The sequence below is a fragment of the Nyctibius grandis genome, chromosome 11 (genome assembly GCF_013368605.1).
Source record: "Nyctibius grandis isolate bNycGra1 chromosome 11, bNycGra1.pri, whole genome shotgun sequence".
Lineage (NCBI taxonomy): Eukaryota > Metazoa > Chordata > Aves > Nyctibiiformes > Nyctibiidae > Nyctibius > Nyctibius grandis.
In genome coordinates this window covers 23,765,685-23,781,640 of record NC_090668.1, presented here as the reverse complement: position 1 = coordinate 23,781,640, position 15,956 = coordinate 23,765,685, and the positions used below count along the sequence as shown (strand labels likewise).

At 37.9% G+C, this 15,956-nt stretch overlaps 1 protein-coding gene across 2 annotated transcripts in view; it reads right to left on the bottom strand.

The window, feature by feature from the left end:
• Positions 1 to 6,084: 6,084 nt before the first annotated feature.
• The window catches only part of ASB7 (ankyrin repeat and SOCS box containing 7), a 30,241-nt gene continuing 20,369 nt past the window's right edge, over positions 6,085 to 15,956 (bottom strand). For both annotated transcript variants that reach the window (XM_068410340.1, XM_068410341.1), the window contains exon 5: positions 6,085 to 9,484. In XM_068410340.1, the coding sequence (XP_068266441.1) occupies positions 9,345 to 9,484 (140 nt within the window). In that variant the 3' untranslated portion in view covers positions 6,085 to 9,344. The remainder of the gene's footprint in view (positions 9,485 to 15,956) is intronic.

Here is a 15,956-nt window from a genome sequence, read left to right as displayed (position 1 = left end):
AATACTCAAAGCCAGCAACTTCAGCTGTATAGATGACTATAACTAATAACTGTTATACTACATGTATCTGATAAAAAAAAAACACTTTATTGACAAGATAACTACAAATTAACAAAGTACTAGATAAAACATTGAACATCTGGGCAAAATGTAGGGGTCATTAAAAATGCCCTTTCAAACAAGGGGTCTGCTCTCATTAAAAGCGGTTCTCTTACCAAGACAGAGGGAAGGCCAATGAATTGCAAAAGCAATTCAAGTTCAGCAAAGTTTTTCTTTGCTCAAAATGGTAGATTTCAAAAATTTTGGCAAAATGTCTTGAGGGGAAAAATATTCAGTGTTGTACCCAAGCTTGCAAAGAAGAAAACACAAGACTCAATTAACAGCAGAGGTTATCTGAAACTATTTACCAGATAAGATTGAAATTGCCCATATCTGGATCATCTTTCAAAGCAGTCTTATTTGGAATTGTTTAAAGTGTTTTCTAATATTGGTTGGTAACAACTGATGAGACTCTTAAAGAAAGCCACTTAATTTAATTTACTTGGACATGAAGAAATTAAAAGTAAAGTTACAGGATACAGTACTAATAATGCAGATATGTCACTATAAGATTTTGTTGTGCCCTCAGTTTGATCCATTAAAATAGTAACTGGTTGTGATGAGAAATAAGTTTGCTAAGCATTTTTGAGTCTTAAAACAACACAAGATAAATCAGTGATCTGGGATGAAACACTGGAACTGAAGTAACTGAAAATGCAGGGTAAGATATTTTGGTTTTATAAAAAAGTATTGATTCTTTAGCCAAGCAAACAGATTAAAATGAAGTAAAAACAAAGCATTTAGGAGTCCTGAACAGTACCATAAAAACTAGCACCACTTTAGATTTTTCGCTTAGATTAGCATCAATAGCAAACTCACCTACACTGCAACAAAGGTGTGATCTTTCCCCCAACCACTGCTCGAGACATAAATTACATTATCACTGCCACATTAATTACCATCCCCAGTCTCCTCTTCCTCACCACCTTTCTTTTTCAAGCTACTCTGCCTTTGTACAGTGAGGAAATGGTGCAGAAGAGGCTAACACGGTAGGAACCTAATGCCTCTGAGACAGATAAAGGACAGGTAAAGGCATTAAGACGGACACACTACATCCACAATGTCCCAAAGTTGTGGTGACAGCACGTGCCTCTGATGGAAGAGCAGGAGGTGTAAGCTGCCACACATTCAGAAATTACAACAGTAAATAAATTTCAGACAATATCCTCTCTCCCCTTCTCAGTCCTGCTCTATACATCTCAATTAACATTTGCTTTGTATCTGCTTTCACAGCCTCCCATTTTTCTAACCACACAATCTTAGGTCCATGCTCCTGGATGCCAGCTCAGCTGCCCACCCTACTTACACACTCAACTTGTACAAATAAATAGGTATTCCTTCTTTTCGGACTCAGCCTAAACATCCTTCCATACACTTCACCTAGACTCCTTCCCTCTTTCAGATGCCTGCAGAGATGACTCCATTCATTCCTCAGTGGTTCTGAGCACTGCCAAGCACCAGACTTAGGAGTGGCAAATATCACCACTACATGACACCTGAAATCCCACCATTCAATCTACCTGTGTCTCCATTTAGCCCACACCCAGGGCTGAACAATAACCAGTTGTTCTTTCACCCAATGTCCCTTCCCAACCAAGAAAGTTAACTGGGAAAAGGAGGGAGACTCATTGGTTGAAATTTAAACAGATTTAATAAAATAAGAAAACCAATATCAGTACTAATACAAAAGACACAAAATTATACTTAGCTCGTGGAGTGGTGGCAAGTCCCTCCAGGGATAGCAACTGGTAAGAGGAAAACAGAGCAAAAAGCCCACCCCTCCCCACCAAGCCTTCCCATTTATAGTGAACCTGACATTAATGGTATAGACTACACCTGTGGGCCAGCCTGGGGCAGCTGCCCTGGCTTTCACTGCTAATGGCCTTGATCACCATCCCACAGCTGGCCACTGACTGAAACAACATGTAACAGAAAAGTGATTCTATAAATATTATCCCCGCAAAATCAGGACAACATGCTAGGGCGGTCTCCTTTGGGAGAAAGTCTCATTCCCTGCCCTCCTCAGTGACCTGGTGTGGAGGACAGGTTGTGAAGAGGAAGAGAAGGTCACCACTGATATCAAAGACTCGAGCTGAAAGCAGGTGGGTGCCCATAACTACAACCACCACCCAAGCTCAAGGTAAGGTGCTCAGGGAACCAGGTCTGAATTATTTTTTCCAAGTAGATTACAGATAAGTAGGGACAAAAAAACCCCAAGAGCATCAGTCCTTTGTTCACACATGCAAGAGACATAAGGGTGAGCTCCATCCAGCTGGGTACCTGCTTTGAATGACTTTTCAGGGTCAAGCTTGGAGATTGTATAACAGTTTTGTTATGCTCTCTCTCTGTGGCAAAATGTCACAAACCTGTAATCACAGCACCAAAAGGCAGGAACACAAGTGCAAATCCCCATCCTTAATTGCTTTGCCTGGTTCAGAGTGGGAACTTGAATTCAAGTCTTCCACTCATCAGGAGGGTGCCTGAACCACCAGAAAACAGTGATTTTTTCTGGCCCACTAACCATTAAATAGCTCACACAAAGGAACAGACTCAAATACTCATTCAGATTATTTTATATTAAGGACATTCAAACTTCTGAGCCCAACAACCCACATACCAAACATTTCTGCAATCCCACATCTCAACTTCATCCTCCTACCAAACATCCCGGTCACTTTATTTTCAGACTGACTGCTCTCTAAAAATGATTTGTTTTTGCTTCCTAACAGCTATATTAAAACCTGTTATGAGATGAGCAATATCCAGACAACTAGGGGATGATCTCAAGTTGAGCTGCTTGAGACAGTCACAGCTTGAAAGTGACATTTCAATAACCCACCTCCTGCAGCTGGGCACTCTCTGAGCTTCAAAAATCAAGCACTAGATTCGCAACCGAGTATTTTAAACACATTGTGAACGCAGACTGCTGGCTGCAAGCAAGCATGCATTCAGCAAAGAAGAACCTGCTGTTACACTGACGTATATAAAATTTAATCTGTAATGGCTTTAAAATAAAATGAGTTTACATTCCATTGCAGATCTACTTTAACTAATCTGCGGTATTAAAGAATAAGCATATACGTTAAGTTTCTCAAGATACAAAACAGACAATCAATCTGAAATGTCTCTCACCAACACAGGATTAGATACTAAAGCATTTCAGCAATTCTATCAAAACAGGCCATGTTTTTAGGGGGGGAGGAAAATATTGTCTACTGGTTACTTAAAAATTTGGCCCCAACTACAGAATCTCTCTTAGCGCTCCTTCACAAAGCGTTTTGCAAATACTTTCTAAAAATACTCTCCTCATTAGGCCATAAAGCAAGGAGCAGGACTGCAAGCTGGCCATCCAAATCAATTATTTTCTTCTTTACACTAGATTAAATGTTGAGTAACTACCACCTTCAGTGGAGTTACAATGGTGTAAGTCAGAAATGAGGACAGAATTTAGTATAACACTTCCATTAACTCTTAGTTACTTGTGACAGAACAGGAGCAGATGATCTTCTGAGATATTTGGAGAGTACTAAGACTGCAAATAAACTCTATTTTTGCAAGTCAGAACAGAAGAGTTATGGCCAATTTTGTGGTCTTTAACAAAAAATAAATGCTCTTTGCTGTACAGCAGTTGTTTACAGACTTAAATTTTCTCTTAAAAGCATTTCCCCTTGTATAACCTACTGCCTATAAACTTGCTTTTCATTCACCTTTCCCAGACCTGTTAGGAATATTTCATGGATGCTGAGGGATCTGCAAAACACTGCAACAGCTCAAGTCCAAGTCTGGGAAATACTGACTCTCTCTAGCATCCATTGCTCTCAAACACACTTGCTGTAAGACTACACAAACTCCATTATACAGAAAAACCTGGCAAGTTTGGAGAAGGCATAGAACTGCTTTCAGACCATTTACAAGCACGCTCTGTAGATGGGTCAAACCTCCTTCTTGCAAACATGAAGACAAGCCTTAACAGCATTCAAAACTTACCTGGGACCTCACAAACAGCAGTCAGCAGCACTAGAGATCCCAGATGTGGAGGAAACAGCTGGAGTTCCAATTTCTTCACTAGACAGCTGGAGATTTCCCAATAAAAGTCAATGCAGCTTTCGATCCCAGCTTTTTGCAGTTCCAGCTGCACATTGTGGATCCCTGGGGAACGCACTGGCTGAGGAATTCCTGGTAGCATGGTTTCATAAAGCAATGTATGTATCTGGTTTGTTTCTTATTGTCATGGGATTAAATCACATGTTGAGCTTTGCTTTGGCTAATACCCTAAGTCAAGAAGTAGAATCATACAGAAGAGATTCAGTATGCCAGTGATACAGGAAAAGAACAAACTTTAGCCTTTCAATACTATTCCAGTTTCAAAGAACAGTATAATACCTTTGAGGTGGTGGCAGCCCCAACCAAAGCAGAGGGGAGAAAGTAAAGAGAATTTAAATGCTTCCGTCCAGGCTGTTTGGGGAAAGACATGGCAGAGCCTGTTCTTTGCTTGTTTTCACCAGCTCCATTCCTTCTGCTTTCAAAGGTACAAAAGTTTTGTTATAAACTATGGTAAAAAAAAAAGTGTTTTGCCATAAAAAGTAAGTACTCTTCCTTATCGCACCCTTATACCAATATAAGGAAAGACTGTATATTCTAGACACATCATTTGTCAACAGCTTGTAAATCAGGTTATTTTTAAGTAGTAACATTAGTCATTAACTGTTTTAAACTCAACAAGTGAACACTCCAACAGGAAATATGATACATAAACAGGAACAAAGTCTTTAACACAGCATTCAGTAAATACACCAGTCAAAGTCTGGCCAGTCTGTTAGTAACCACCATCTAAACACAACTGTTGGTTGTACAGTGTACGTACTCCCAGTGAGGTTTGTATAGCTTGCTACTGAGCAATGGAAAACATCATCAACTTTTTTTTTGTTTCCTCTACTACCCTTTAGCAGCAATGTCTTTAAATCTAGTCTCCTTCCTCTACAATTTTTAGGGTCCAAAACCTTACTGCAACTTTTGGTTGTACACTACTCATGACTGAAACCAAATGCTTCCAGTTCCCACCTGTGTGCCAGGAATATTCATACACCTCCCCCTTATTCAACTTTTATTAGTAGTAAATGGACACCAAACAGATTCAACTACAAAATATGACCTTAGTCAGTACATGAACTTGAAGAGGAAAAGTGAACCTTTCCGAAAACCCTGAAGTGGCTGCACTGGAATCTGAGCAGGGAAAACCCAACTACTCATAGCTAAAGACCAGTTTGTTCCTCCTTCTGAAGTCCAGCTCTAGAGCGAGTTTTATGCTCTTATTTACTGGTAAAAATCACAACACAATTCATGAGACACCTGAACTATTTGCAGGAGCATATTTGAGTACCAAATGCATTCCCAGTCATGTGCACCAGAGAAGGGAAAAGGAGTAGAAGAGACAAACATGGAGAGAAAATGTGTAAAGTGGTATTATGTTATTAAAACATTACATTAGAAATAAACAGAACATAAACCAAAAAGAAGGTTTTAACCAGGTTTAACTTTTTTCTTTTTTTTTCAAATTTGAATTGACCCAAAGCAAAAACTTACATTGCAAAGGAAGAACAAAATACATTATGATATTGGTAACACAGTGTCGCATGGAAGCTAGACCTGCGGGCAGGCTGCAAGTTGCTCGTCACAATGTCATCGGGGGCTCTTGACAGATTTAACTGAGAAAGTTAGGAACCAAATTTTTTTCCACCTAGCCCAAGTTCACCCCGGTAAATACATATTCTCTTTTGCCTCTGGGTATTTATTTGATGAGTTTGTCCAGATGTGTTCTCCTACGATTGCCAACTAGAGCCAGAAAACTGAATTTTCCACGCTATCCCGAGGAAGCCAGAGTTATTCCAAGCACGAGTGATAACAATTTTTTTTAAAAAAAAAAAACAAACCCAAAACAAAACAGAAAACCACTCAAGAGCTTTTCAAACTAACAAGTATTGTCTATAATGTAAATAGTTTAGAAATATGGTAATTAAATAATCTAAAAAACACTCTTACTCTGCTGTACATTTATAAACATAAATATTTACAAAAACTTTCTGCTTTGTTTTAAAGGATGAGGTTTGCAGTTTGTTAATGATCAGAGTCTTTTACTCATATTGATTCTTTGGTGTATTTGCCAATTTTTTAAGGTTTATTAAAAGTGTTCAACTGTGAATTTTAAGGTAATGGAACTAGGCTACATAACATGTCTGTATTATGCACTTCTCTTTCCACATTCTAGTCCGAATAAAAAACAAAGTTCAGTCTGTTCTTCAAAGTATTTGTGCACAATATTTAAAATAATTTAAAAAAAAAAAAAAAAAAAAAGACCAGATTCCCCATTATTGAAATTTGGGTAGGATTAACAATGAACAATAATACTTCACTTGCACTCAAGCACATGTATAACTTAAGATAGAGAATGGAACTACCAGTAGGTTTGGAGACACACATGTGCTGCGGTGCTTTGCTGAATCAAGGTCAAAAAAAACAGCTACAAGAGATGGCTTAGCATTGTAAGAAAGGGCGAGGGCTTCCCTCCACCTTGGGGAGGGAAGAGAGGATAGGGTGAAAATTCATTTAAAAGAAAGCCTTTTTACTGGCCTGAAATGTATCTGTGTTCCCTTTAGATGTCAGTTACTTAGAAGAAATAACCAAAAAACAAACCTCAAACAATAAATAATGGAATTACACATTTCTTCATTAAATAGCATTCTTGTTACCAACAAAGTCTTCCATAATTTTCTTCAGTCACAGCAACAGACAGAACAAATAATTTGCCATAATATAGATTGCAACTAAAATATACTCTAGATTACCTTAGAAAATATTACTGTAAAAATTCAGTGGGGAAGGACATTGGTTTAGATCAACTTACAAATGTAGTGAACAATACTAAGCATTTTTTTTCAAAAAAAAAAAGGAAACGAGTTTGAGGTTCTGATCTCCTGTCAGAAAACTGAAGATTCATGCCTGCCAGTCAATTCTTAATGTCTGTCCTGTCTCAGTACTGCAGAGCTTAAAGATCATAACGGCTGATCCTTCTCGCTTCGATGGGAGCCGACAGACACCATCATGCACACAAGCTCACACGCACACCCCACCCACGCTCTCAGGTTGTCCCTGCTACAATGCCACCACCCTTACATACAACCTGGAGGAGGCACTATCAAGCTCTACTGCCTAGAGGTGACCACCGCACCGACTGCTGGGGTTAAGGTTGGACATACTTGCTTGCTCACGCTGCCGAGATGTGAGCTTTTCGTCTCTGCTCAAGCAGGCTGGACTTGAACCGGTACAAGTTGGAGATAAAAAGGTTCAACATCCCATTACCAAGCCTCTGAGTCATGAATCTCCAAAATCACTTATTGTTTGGATACCTGATGCAATGCCAGGCACAACAGGGAGAGATAATCCTCCTTGCTTGCCATAGTTCCAGTGCATCCATTATCAGCGATAAGGTTCGTGCTCAAGGAACTGCAGTCCAGGGTTACAAGACACTAAAAGGAACTAGCGGAGTTAAATAATATGAGTATACCTGCTTCACCTTGCTTTTCATATTTTTAATATTAAATATTTTGAAAGTGACAGTGTTAAACTTAAAAGCCACCACCGTTCCTTTCATCTTCCCGCTTCAACTGGTATAACTGGTACAAAAGCACCCCTGATATTAGAGAGGCTCTTTCGGAGCCAGTAGGATGGCAAAACAAAAGTAGAGGACATTGGCAAGAACCTTATGATGCCTCAGTAATCCCTTGAAAATAAAGAGAGTGAAACAACTGCACATTTTGGCCCAATCTTTTTTTGATAGCAAGAACTTATTTTTTTTTATGATCAGAAACAAAATTCTTTAACAGATCTTTTTTAATACCTAGTATGAAAAACACATTCAGTAGCCGAACTTCAGTACTCCTTTCCTTTGCTACTTTCAGATTAATTGGAAACCACTTAATGTTTGCAAAATCTAAACTTTCAATATGAATGGAGCTTTTCTTGTCAGTGCACATATAAAATGCATCTTAATAACTTATGTGCACTTCCCACTCTCTAACCTGAAACAAACAGAATTTCAGAGCAAACCAAAAAAAAAATTATCCATCTCTGCCTTTAAAAGAAAAGGGTTTGGCCAATTTCTTTTTTTTTTTTTTTTTTTTTTTTTTTAAAGTGGACACAATTTGACTGAGAACCCGTAGATAAAATTTCAGTTCAAAGTGAAATAAAGCAGGTTATACATTCATGAAATTCAGGGAGTAATAACGAACAGCAACTGCCACATCACTTTAGTAATGTCACGTCAACACTACAGTGATGCAGCAGTTCCCATTCTCACAAATAATGCACTGAGACTAAATGAGGAATAGTGGGGGGGGAATCACACATAAAGGGAAAATACGTCAGAAAGATTATTGCACAGGAGGCACTGTATGAGAAACAGAATACATTGGCTTCAAAAAATCTAGATTTCTTTACTCTTAAGTTAATGTAAAAAATACAGAGGCTATGCCTCTTTGTAGTGTACTGTCACTGTTAAAAATAGACTTACAAACAGCCGCCCATTTAACAGGGAATGTCAGGAAAGAAGATGGCCTGAATTTTATGGGCATCCCAACTACAGTAATTAAGAAAAGAATAATATAAGAAAAGCCAATGTATAAACCCTCAAATTGAATAGGGTAACTGCTTTTTTTCCTTTAATTTCCAAATTATACTCATACAGTACCCTAGGACATGTTGATTATCAACTCTTCCCTCGATCCTGCAAAAACATACGCCCTGGCAGAGACAAGAGTCCCAACAGACAACAGGGCTCCGAAGGTCTTTCTATCGGTATCCTTCTGCAGGACTGGCACCTTAATTTCCAAACTTTATCTTCTTGAATAACTGCTCAGCATGCCAATTCAAAACAGCTACTTCCCTTGAGAGGCTACCTTCCATCTCCACTGCAAGTCTGCACACTTAAATGTGAAAACAAACAAAAAACCAACAGCATTTTTTAAAATGTACTATTGTATAGAAAGCTTGGACCTTGTAAACTTGGACCAAGAAACCAAAAATTAAGACCTTCTAGCGTGTGGTATAAAAAACCCAAGGAAGTGTATACCTGCCTTCTGACTTCACAGAAAAATCAGAATTTGCATAGGATATACTTTGTGCAAGGCAACAAGCCTCTTCAGTATCTGGAATATAACTAATCTTGCTCAGAGTTCTTCTCTTCATGGATATCAGATATCATCAAATTTGTGTTTTAAGTAGTCTTTCATGACCTTGGCAATGGGTAGTTCATCAAGTAGTTTTAGGTTTTGAAGGCCTATACACTGACGGATTTTAATTCGGCATAGATCTTGCAAGTTTCTGGGCTGTCCTGAAAAGAGAAAAGGAATACATAAAAGTAAAATGATCACATTTTAAACACACTTTAAGAGATCATTTACTCAGTAAAATCAGAGATGTTTGCTGTTTTTTAAGAGGCAGAGGGAAGGGAAAAATTACAAGAGAAAAAGATTGGAAGTTAATACCTTTCTAATGAACAATAATTCAATGAAATCAAGGGATGAACCCTAAAAACATTTTTACACGCATATAATTTTACTGATGTCAGGGTAAAGTGACATTATCCATGTGAGGATTCCCACGAGGTGGCAACATACGCTTAAGCATTGCAGAACAGAGTAACTCCTCCATTTAACTTTTTGTGCATTTTTTTCTATGCTTGTAACACCTGGAGAAAAAAAAAAAACCCTCACTCTCGCTTCTTTTCAAACATTAAGACAAAAACGTCTACATTCAACTGTAACAGGACCAAGCAGTTTCCTTAGAGAGTGAGGGTTTATAGAAGTTATTAAAGGATCGCGTGGCAGAGTTAAACATTGTTTTTTCCCTTCTAATGAAAAAAGAAAACTTTTAGGCTTTGGATGCAGCCACAACCTCGTCAAACTGGAAGAGATGAAAATATGAGTTAACCACTGTCCACACTGGGAAAGCTTTACTGACATCACATGAACTTCAGAATTTCTGGCAAGGATTTTCCATAAACAGTTTCTTTTCAAACTCATTCTTAAAAGGAAACTATTCAAAAGTCAAACACCTTGAAAAACAGTCCCCCATGCAACGTAACATAAGAAAGGTTAATCTAGCCTTGTATCTGAAAGTACCCAGCAACGGATCCCAAGGAAGAAGGAAAGAAAAAAAGAGCAGAACAACAGACATTGAGAAATCCTGTCCCAATATACCCTTCTAGCTTTCAGCACCGGTGCCTTTGGGCCTTCCTAAACGAGAGATTGCACACAGATCTAGGCCTTCAATAGCTCTGAATGGTCTGCCTTCTGTAAAGCTGTCTAATGTTTTTTGAACCCATTCATGCTTTCAGTATCCAAAACATCCTGTGGCAACAAATTTCACAATAAAATTAGGCGTTGGCTGGAGAACTACAAAGTGCTTTTATTTATTTTAGATCAGCTTCCCGATCGCTTCGTTGCATGCCTACCATTCTTTGAGTTACAAAAGAAATAACAAATAATTGTTCTCACGACAGTCATGATTTTACATACCTTTATATTATTCTCCATCCTCCACTCATGCTTAGTACCTCTTTCCAAAGCTGAAGACTATTTAATAACCTCCCATCACGGGAACCACTCCAAACCTCTGACCAAACTAGCTGCCTGCCTTTATGCTTCTTCCTCATTCTGCTATACCTTTTTTGAAATTACTCCAATAACACCTTGAAGCTGTGCTAATCAGTATTTTGATCAACAACTTAAGTGTATCATAGCCTGAAAAAGGAAAAAAAAAAGAAAAAACCAAAAAAAGAGGCTTAAGCAGTTATGGCACCCAATGGCTGTCTGAGTCAAATTACTCGGCACCATGAACAATGTAGGTGCTTACGCCGGTATCAAGATAATCTGTCGCCAACAGAGCAACTTACTGCAGTCTTTTAATATCTGTGTAATTGTTAATGGTAAAAGATGGTGCTTGCTTTTGTGAAGAAAGGCATGGTGATTTGATTGAGCTGACTGCTTGAATCAATCATTTCTTTAAAAAGCAGAATAAAACAACAAAAGCGACTTTAAATATCTTAGATGGACATTTCCAATTAGCTTTCCTGAGCTGCCATCAATTAAGCAGGACATTCTCAAAAGAGGAAATCCCTTCCGTGCAGGGCTTGACGCAGGTGGGCTTTACGGTGGACAGCAGGATGCTGCCAGCTCACCAGGCACAAACCTGTTCGGAGGAGACGGGAGGGTTTTTCTGACCCGAGCCAGCCTCAGAGTTGGCTCTGGAGCCTGTCCCTTCTTCCATCCTCCTCTTAGTTCAGCAACAAATCTTCTATCAGCTAAACAGACATTGACATTATGAGTTTATTAGACTTTCCTGGTAAGCACAGAGTAAAGAGATTATGAACCTATTTCCTGTTTTCTACTTTGGGCATTTTGTACATGGTTTCAGTTACCCTTTATAGCGAGTGTCTCCTTTTTACCCCCGTGTGGATTTTTCTATAGAAATGGGCTGACAGGTATACACTGGGATTTATCTTAAGCACTAAAATTATCCGAGGTAAGCTAGCAGAAGGAATGCATGAAAATAGTCTCAGTCTGTTTTTAAAGAAATTAGATTTGAATTTAAAGAACATGAAAATTTGAGTTTCCTACATATACGTTTAAAATACTTTTATTATATTTAGCACCATAGTATCTAAATGTCAATGTATTTTAATTATATCCTTCAGCCATGACTTAGAATACAGATCATTTGTTACTTTGTCCACTGGTGATTTCTTCTTAGCAATTTTTTTTTCCCCTCCTGAAGGAATGGATTTATACAACTCAGACAACAGCTGAATGCTCAAGTTTCATGGAAAGAAAAGTTACTTTTGGTAAGAAACCAAGCAGAGGAATCTTTACGGTGATAACGCAGTAGCTCTAATGCTGTAAACGTGAATGCAAACAGGGTTCAGAAAGGATGCACCTTTTCAAAAGTTAACTGCAAACAGCAGCGTTAGAGGGTATACAGGACTACGGAGCTGTATGCGTATTTTCTGTAGTAGCGTACACAATAATACATCTATGAGACACTGATTTCTGGTTTCAGAAATGAATGCCTTTTAATTAACATCCTACGAGTTTTTTGAGAACAAAATGGAACAGACAACTTAAAATACCCAGCAGAAATTGGTCATCCGTTAATTCAAAAAGACCCGATTATCAAATGTATGACATTTTCCCCCGATAAGCCTAAAAATATTTCCTGGGAATGTGTTAACAATGGACATTTCCAGTGTTAAGCACCAGTTGCTATATCTAGTGGCTGTTAGTGTCTTAGGTCACGCCTTGCAAATTCCAGGGTTATTAATGCATTTGTGATTTATTAGAAACGGTGTCTAGAACACTTACTCATTCTTGGTTGCATCTGAATGAAAAAAGAAAAAAAATAAAGGATTACAGAGCGATGTCAGTGAACCTTGGTTTCGCAAATGAAAAATGTTATTAGTAATTTGGCAAAGTAAGACAAGTTCTGTTTAAAAACGATTAGGAAGTAGCAACTTTGGTTATATCCTGCATCACGAGTTCGGAAAGTTATTTAGGCAATAAGCTAGGAAGGAAGAGAATTAAAAAAGAAACAAACAAAAGACCCCCACAAACGTACAAGGTAAGACTGACCTAATTACCATGCAAAACAGTGACATAAAACTACTGATCACCTTAAAAAAAACCCAACGCACCCCTGATCCGGTCTCAAAGGGACACCTTGCCGATGCCAGTGGTGTTATTCTGGAGCAGCCGGGTTATTGTTAGGCTGTTACACAACGCGAGTTACCATCAGGGCAGCAAACACCTGCCAGTGTTGTTGAGCTGAAGGTTTGCTAACCTGTTCACCAGAACAAGTTAGATACTTCAGCTGATTTATTTTGCAAGCTTTATAGAGATAATCAAATAAATTTGAAGTATTATACAAGAAAAAGAGATGTATAGTTCATCTTTTCTCTTCCACAGCTCGTGCTATGTGCTGTAATGGAAAGCAGAAATCCCCACCAACGCACTTCTTGTGCACAGTTTCCCAAACATGATAGAAAAGTTTCTTCCAAACAGAAGAAATGTAAAACACAGGGTTATAAAATAAAGAGGAACTGCTTTTCCATTTTTTTCTCTCTAGAGGCAGCAGACTTCAGTACGTATAAAATTTAAACACTTTCCTAACTCAGTTCTTCAACTGCTAACAAAGTCAGTTCCTGAGCATTTTTCTTCCTTAAATAATTAATAATTATTTTACTTAAATAATGAAATAAACCTTTTAAATAATTATTATTAATAGACTGGCCTTCTCTGGTAAAGCAAGAGAAGAAAAATGTATGTTTTAACAGCAAGAAATTATTACAATTAATCCTGAATTTCCACTCACTACTCCATTCCTTTCCTTTTTGCAGTTTCAAGATTTTTCTGCTATTCTGTCTGGGAGTTTGCTGTTCTGTCCCAGAGAAAGACAAAACTTACATTTAGGATTTACTACCTGTACAAAGAACTATGTCATTGTTACAACTGCTCCGCAGTTTATGCATTTACACCTCTGCCTGCCCATTTTTCCTACGCAGATCATGCTCCCCAAGGAATAAAACACTAACTCACCTAATAGGTTTATATTTAAAGATCATTCAGGCATAATATTAGACCAAGTGCCTCTGATAATACTGATTTTCAGGGACTCTCACCCAGTTTTAAGCACAGGTGTTGTAAAGGTGGAAGGGGGGAATCCCTATCAGTTTACTCCACTGAAGACACAAGAGCACCTGAGCAAAGCAAAAATCATGAACTGACCTGTTCTGTTACCCAAGAGAAAACTTAGGAGCAACTGAAATTAATACACTTGTAGGCTGCAAGAGGATCCTCTCTGATGCATTGTTCTACCTACTAAAAAAAAAAGTATTTAAAGGCAAACAATCAGTGTCAGTGGTTTGAAGTGGATAGGCAGTTTCTGAAGAAGTTAAAAATGAAAAATAACATCAGCGACATATTTCAGAAGCTGCCAACAATTTTCTCTGCAATATGAACACATTTCTCTAGGAAAAAAAAAGGTTACAGTGGTATTTCTCAAGCTGAACCTCTGCCTCCCCTGGGAATTGTGAAAGGCTGAAAACAGTAGCAAGAAACCATTTGGTAGTTTCTTTTTAGCTACGAAGAAAACTTAAAAATGAAAGTTTTGTGAAACATTCAGAAAAAAAAAAAGTTGAAACCAGGCTGACATATGGCTGGCAGCAGCTCAGTTCCTCTAGAGTACCAGAATAAGTATTTATATCCGCAGCTAACTATTAAATCCATCCCTTTTTTCACAACTGTGAACGAGCTCAGCTACTGCCAGCAATTAAATTTAGTTACAATTTTGTTGGCTTTTTGGGGGAGGGAATTAAAAAAAGATAATTGAACTTATCAACTGGAAACTCACACCCACCAGCCAATAAAAACACATTGATGAGGATGCACAAACAGGATCACGCTGAAAGGATCCGATCACCTAGCGAAGGACTGTTGCTGAGCCGAACGGGAATTCAGCTGTTCGCTGCAATATGAGCAGGTCTAACAGTTTAGGAAATGCCTTGTCTTGTAGTCTGTAAAAACCAGCAGAATAACTAGAGAGAATATTTGGTTTTCCAGCATTCAAAATGCCAGAAAAAGCCAGTATTGAGAACCTCTAAGTCTGAAATATTAATATAAGATATGCAGGGCTGAGTTTAGAGAGAAAGAATTACAGAGTGTTCACTGAGAGGGTGAACAAGCTCCTTGAATCAGTATCTAGCTCAGCAGGACAAAAAGCTTTTAATTCATTTCATCTGGATATCATAGAAGTTATTTTAAATGTTCTAGATTAATTCTGTGTTCAGTATGCCTCTGTTAGAATACCTGAGCTTGAAGTATGCTTTCGTTGCTCTTTGAAAAATAATTCTCCACAATGAGTTTTAGATGTCTATTAAATTTCAGTATTTCTTCCACAGAAAATACATACCAAGGAGGAGTTTATTTTGGACTGAAAATTTGTATGTGGAAAAGCAGAATGCCAGTAAAGCTCAATGTTAAGTATAACAGGTGTATTTAGCAATGAAATTAAGATTTGAATATGCTTCTATAAGATTTTTTTTAAAAAAGATTTTGCAACATTTCTATAAATCCAGTCTTACTGAAATTGCTTTGGAAATTTAGCTAAGAATTTCAATACCATAATGTTTATCTGTTTTTAGGAGACAGTAACTAAAGTGCTCTGAACACAAAGACAGGCTTAAGGTGCATTGTTGCACTTTTTACATTATAATAGAGTACAGCATAGGTGTACAAATGGGAGTGGGGGGTGGCTGTACCTTACATGACACATGCAAAAATATATGGTTTTTTTTCTCATAGGCCTCTTAAACTCTTCCAAAGTATACATGTCTATATAGATATATAAAAATTATTCAACTGCACTCTGATTTAGTAGCTACATTTTTCAAGATCACACTAGGCAAATTCTGAGTTGAGAGTTAAACAACTATGTGAAAGCTACCTTTCCTCTTTCTAGAAAGAAATTGGGCTGCCTTTATAAAGTATCAAAACCTGTATGGGTATTTCACAAATAGATACCTGCAATCTGCAGAAATTAATTATGATTCAGACAGTATTTATCCCTGATCCAGCTAAAATGAAAACTATAAAATAACCCTCTTACCCTAGTTCCCTGCATAACTCTGGATGACAAAGCAGATCACGTTCATTACTGCAAGACTTCCAGCAGCACCCAAGGAAGCAGTTAAAGCTTACAATTCCAGTAAAGTTCTTCTGTGTTATAACAAACATGAAGATATTGTTTCCTCT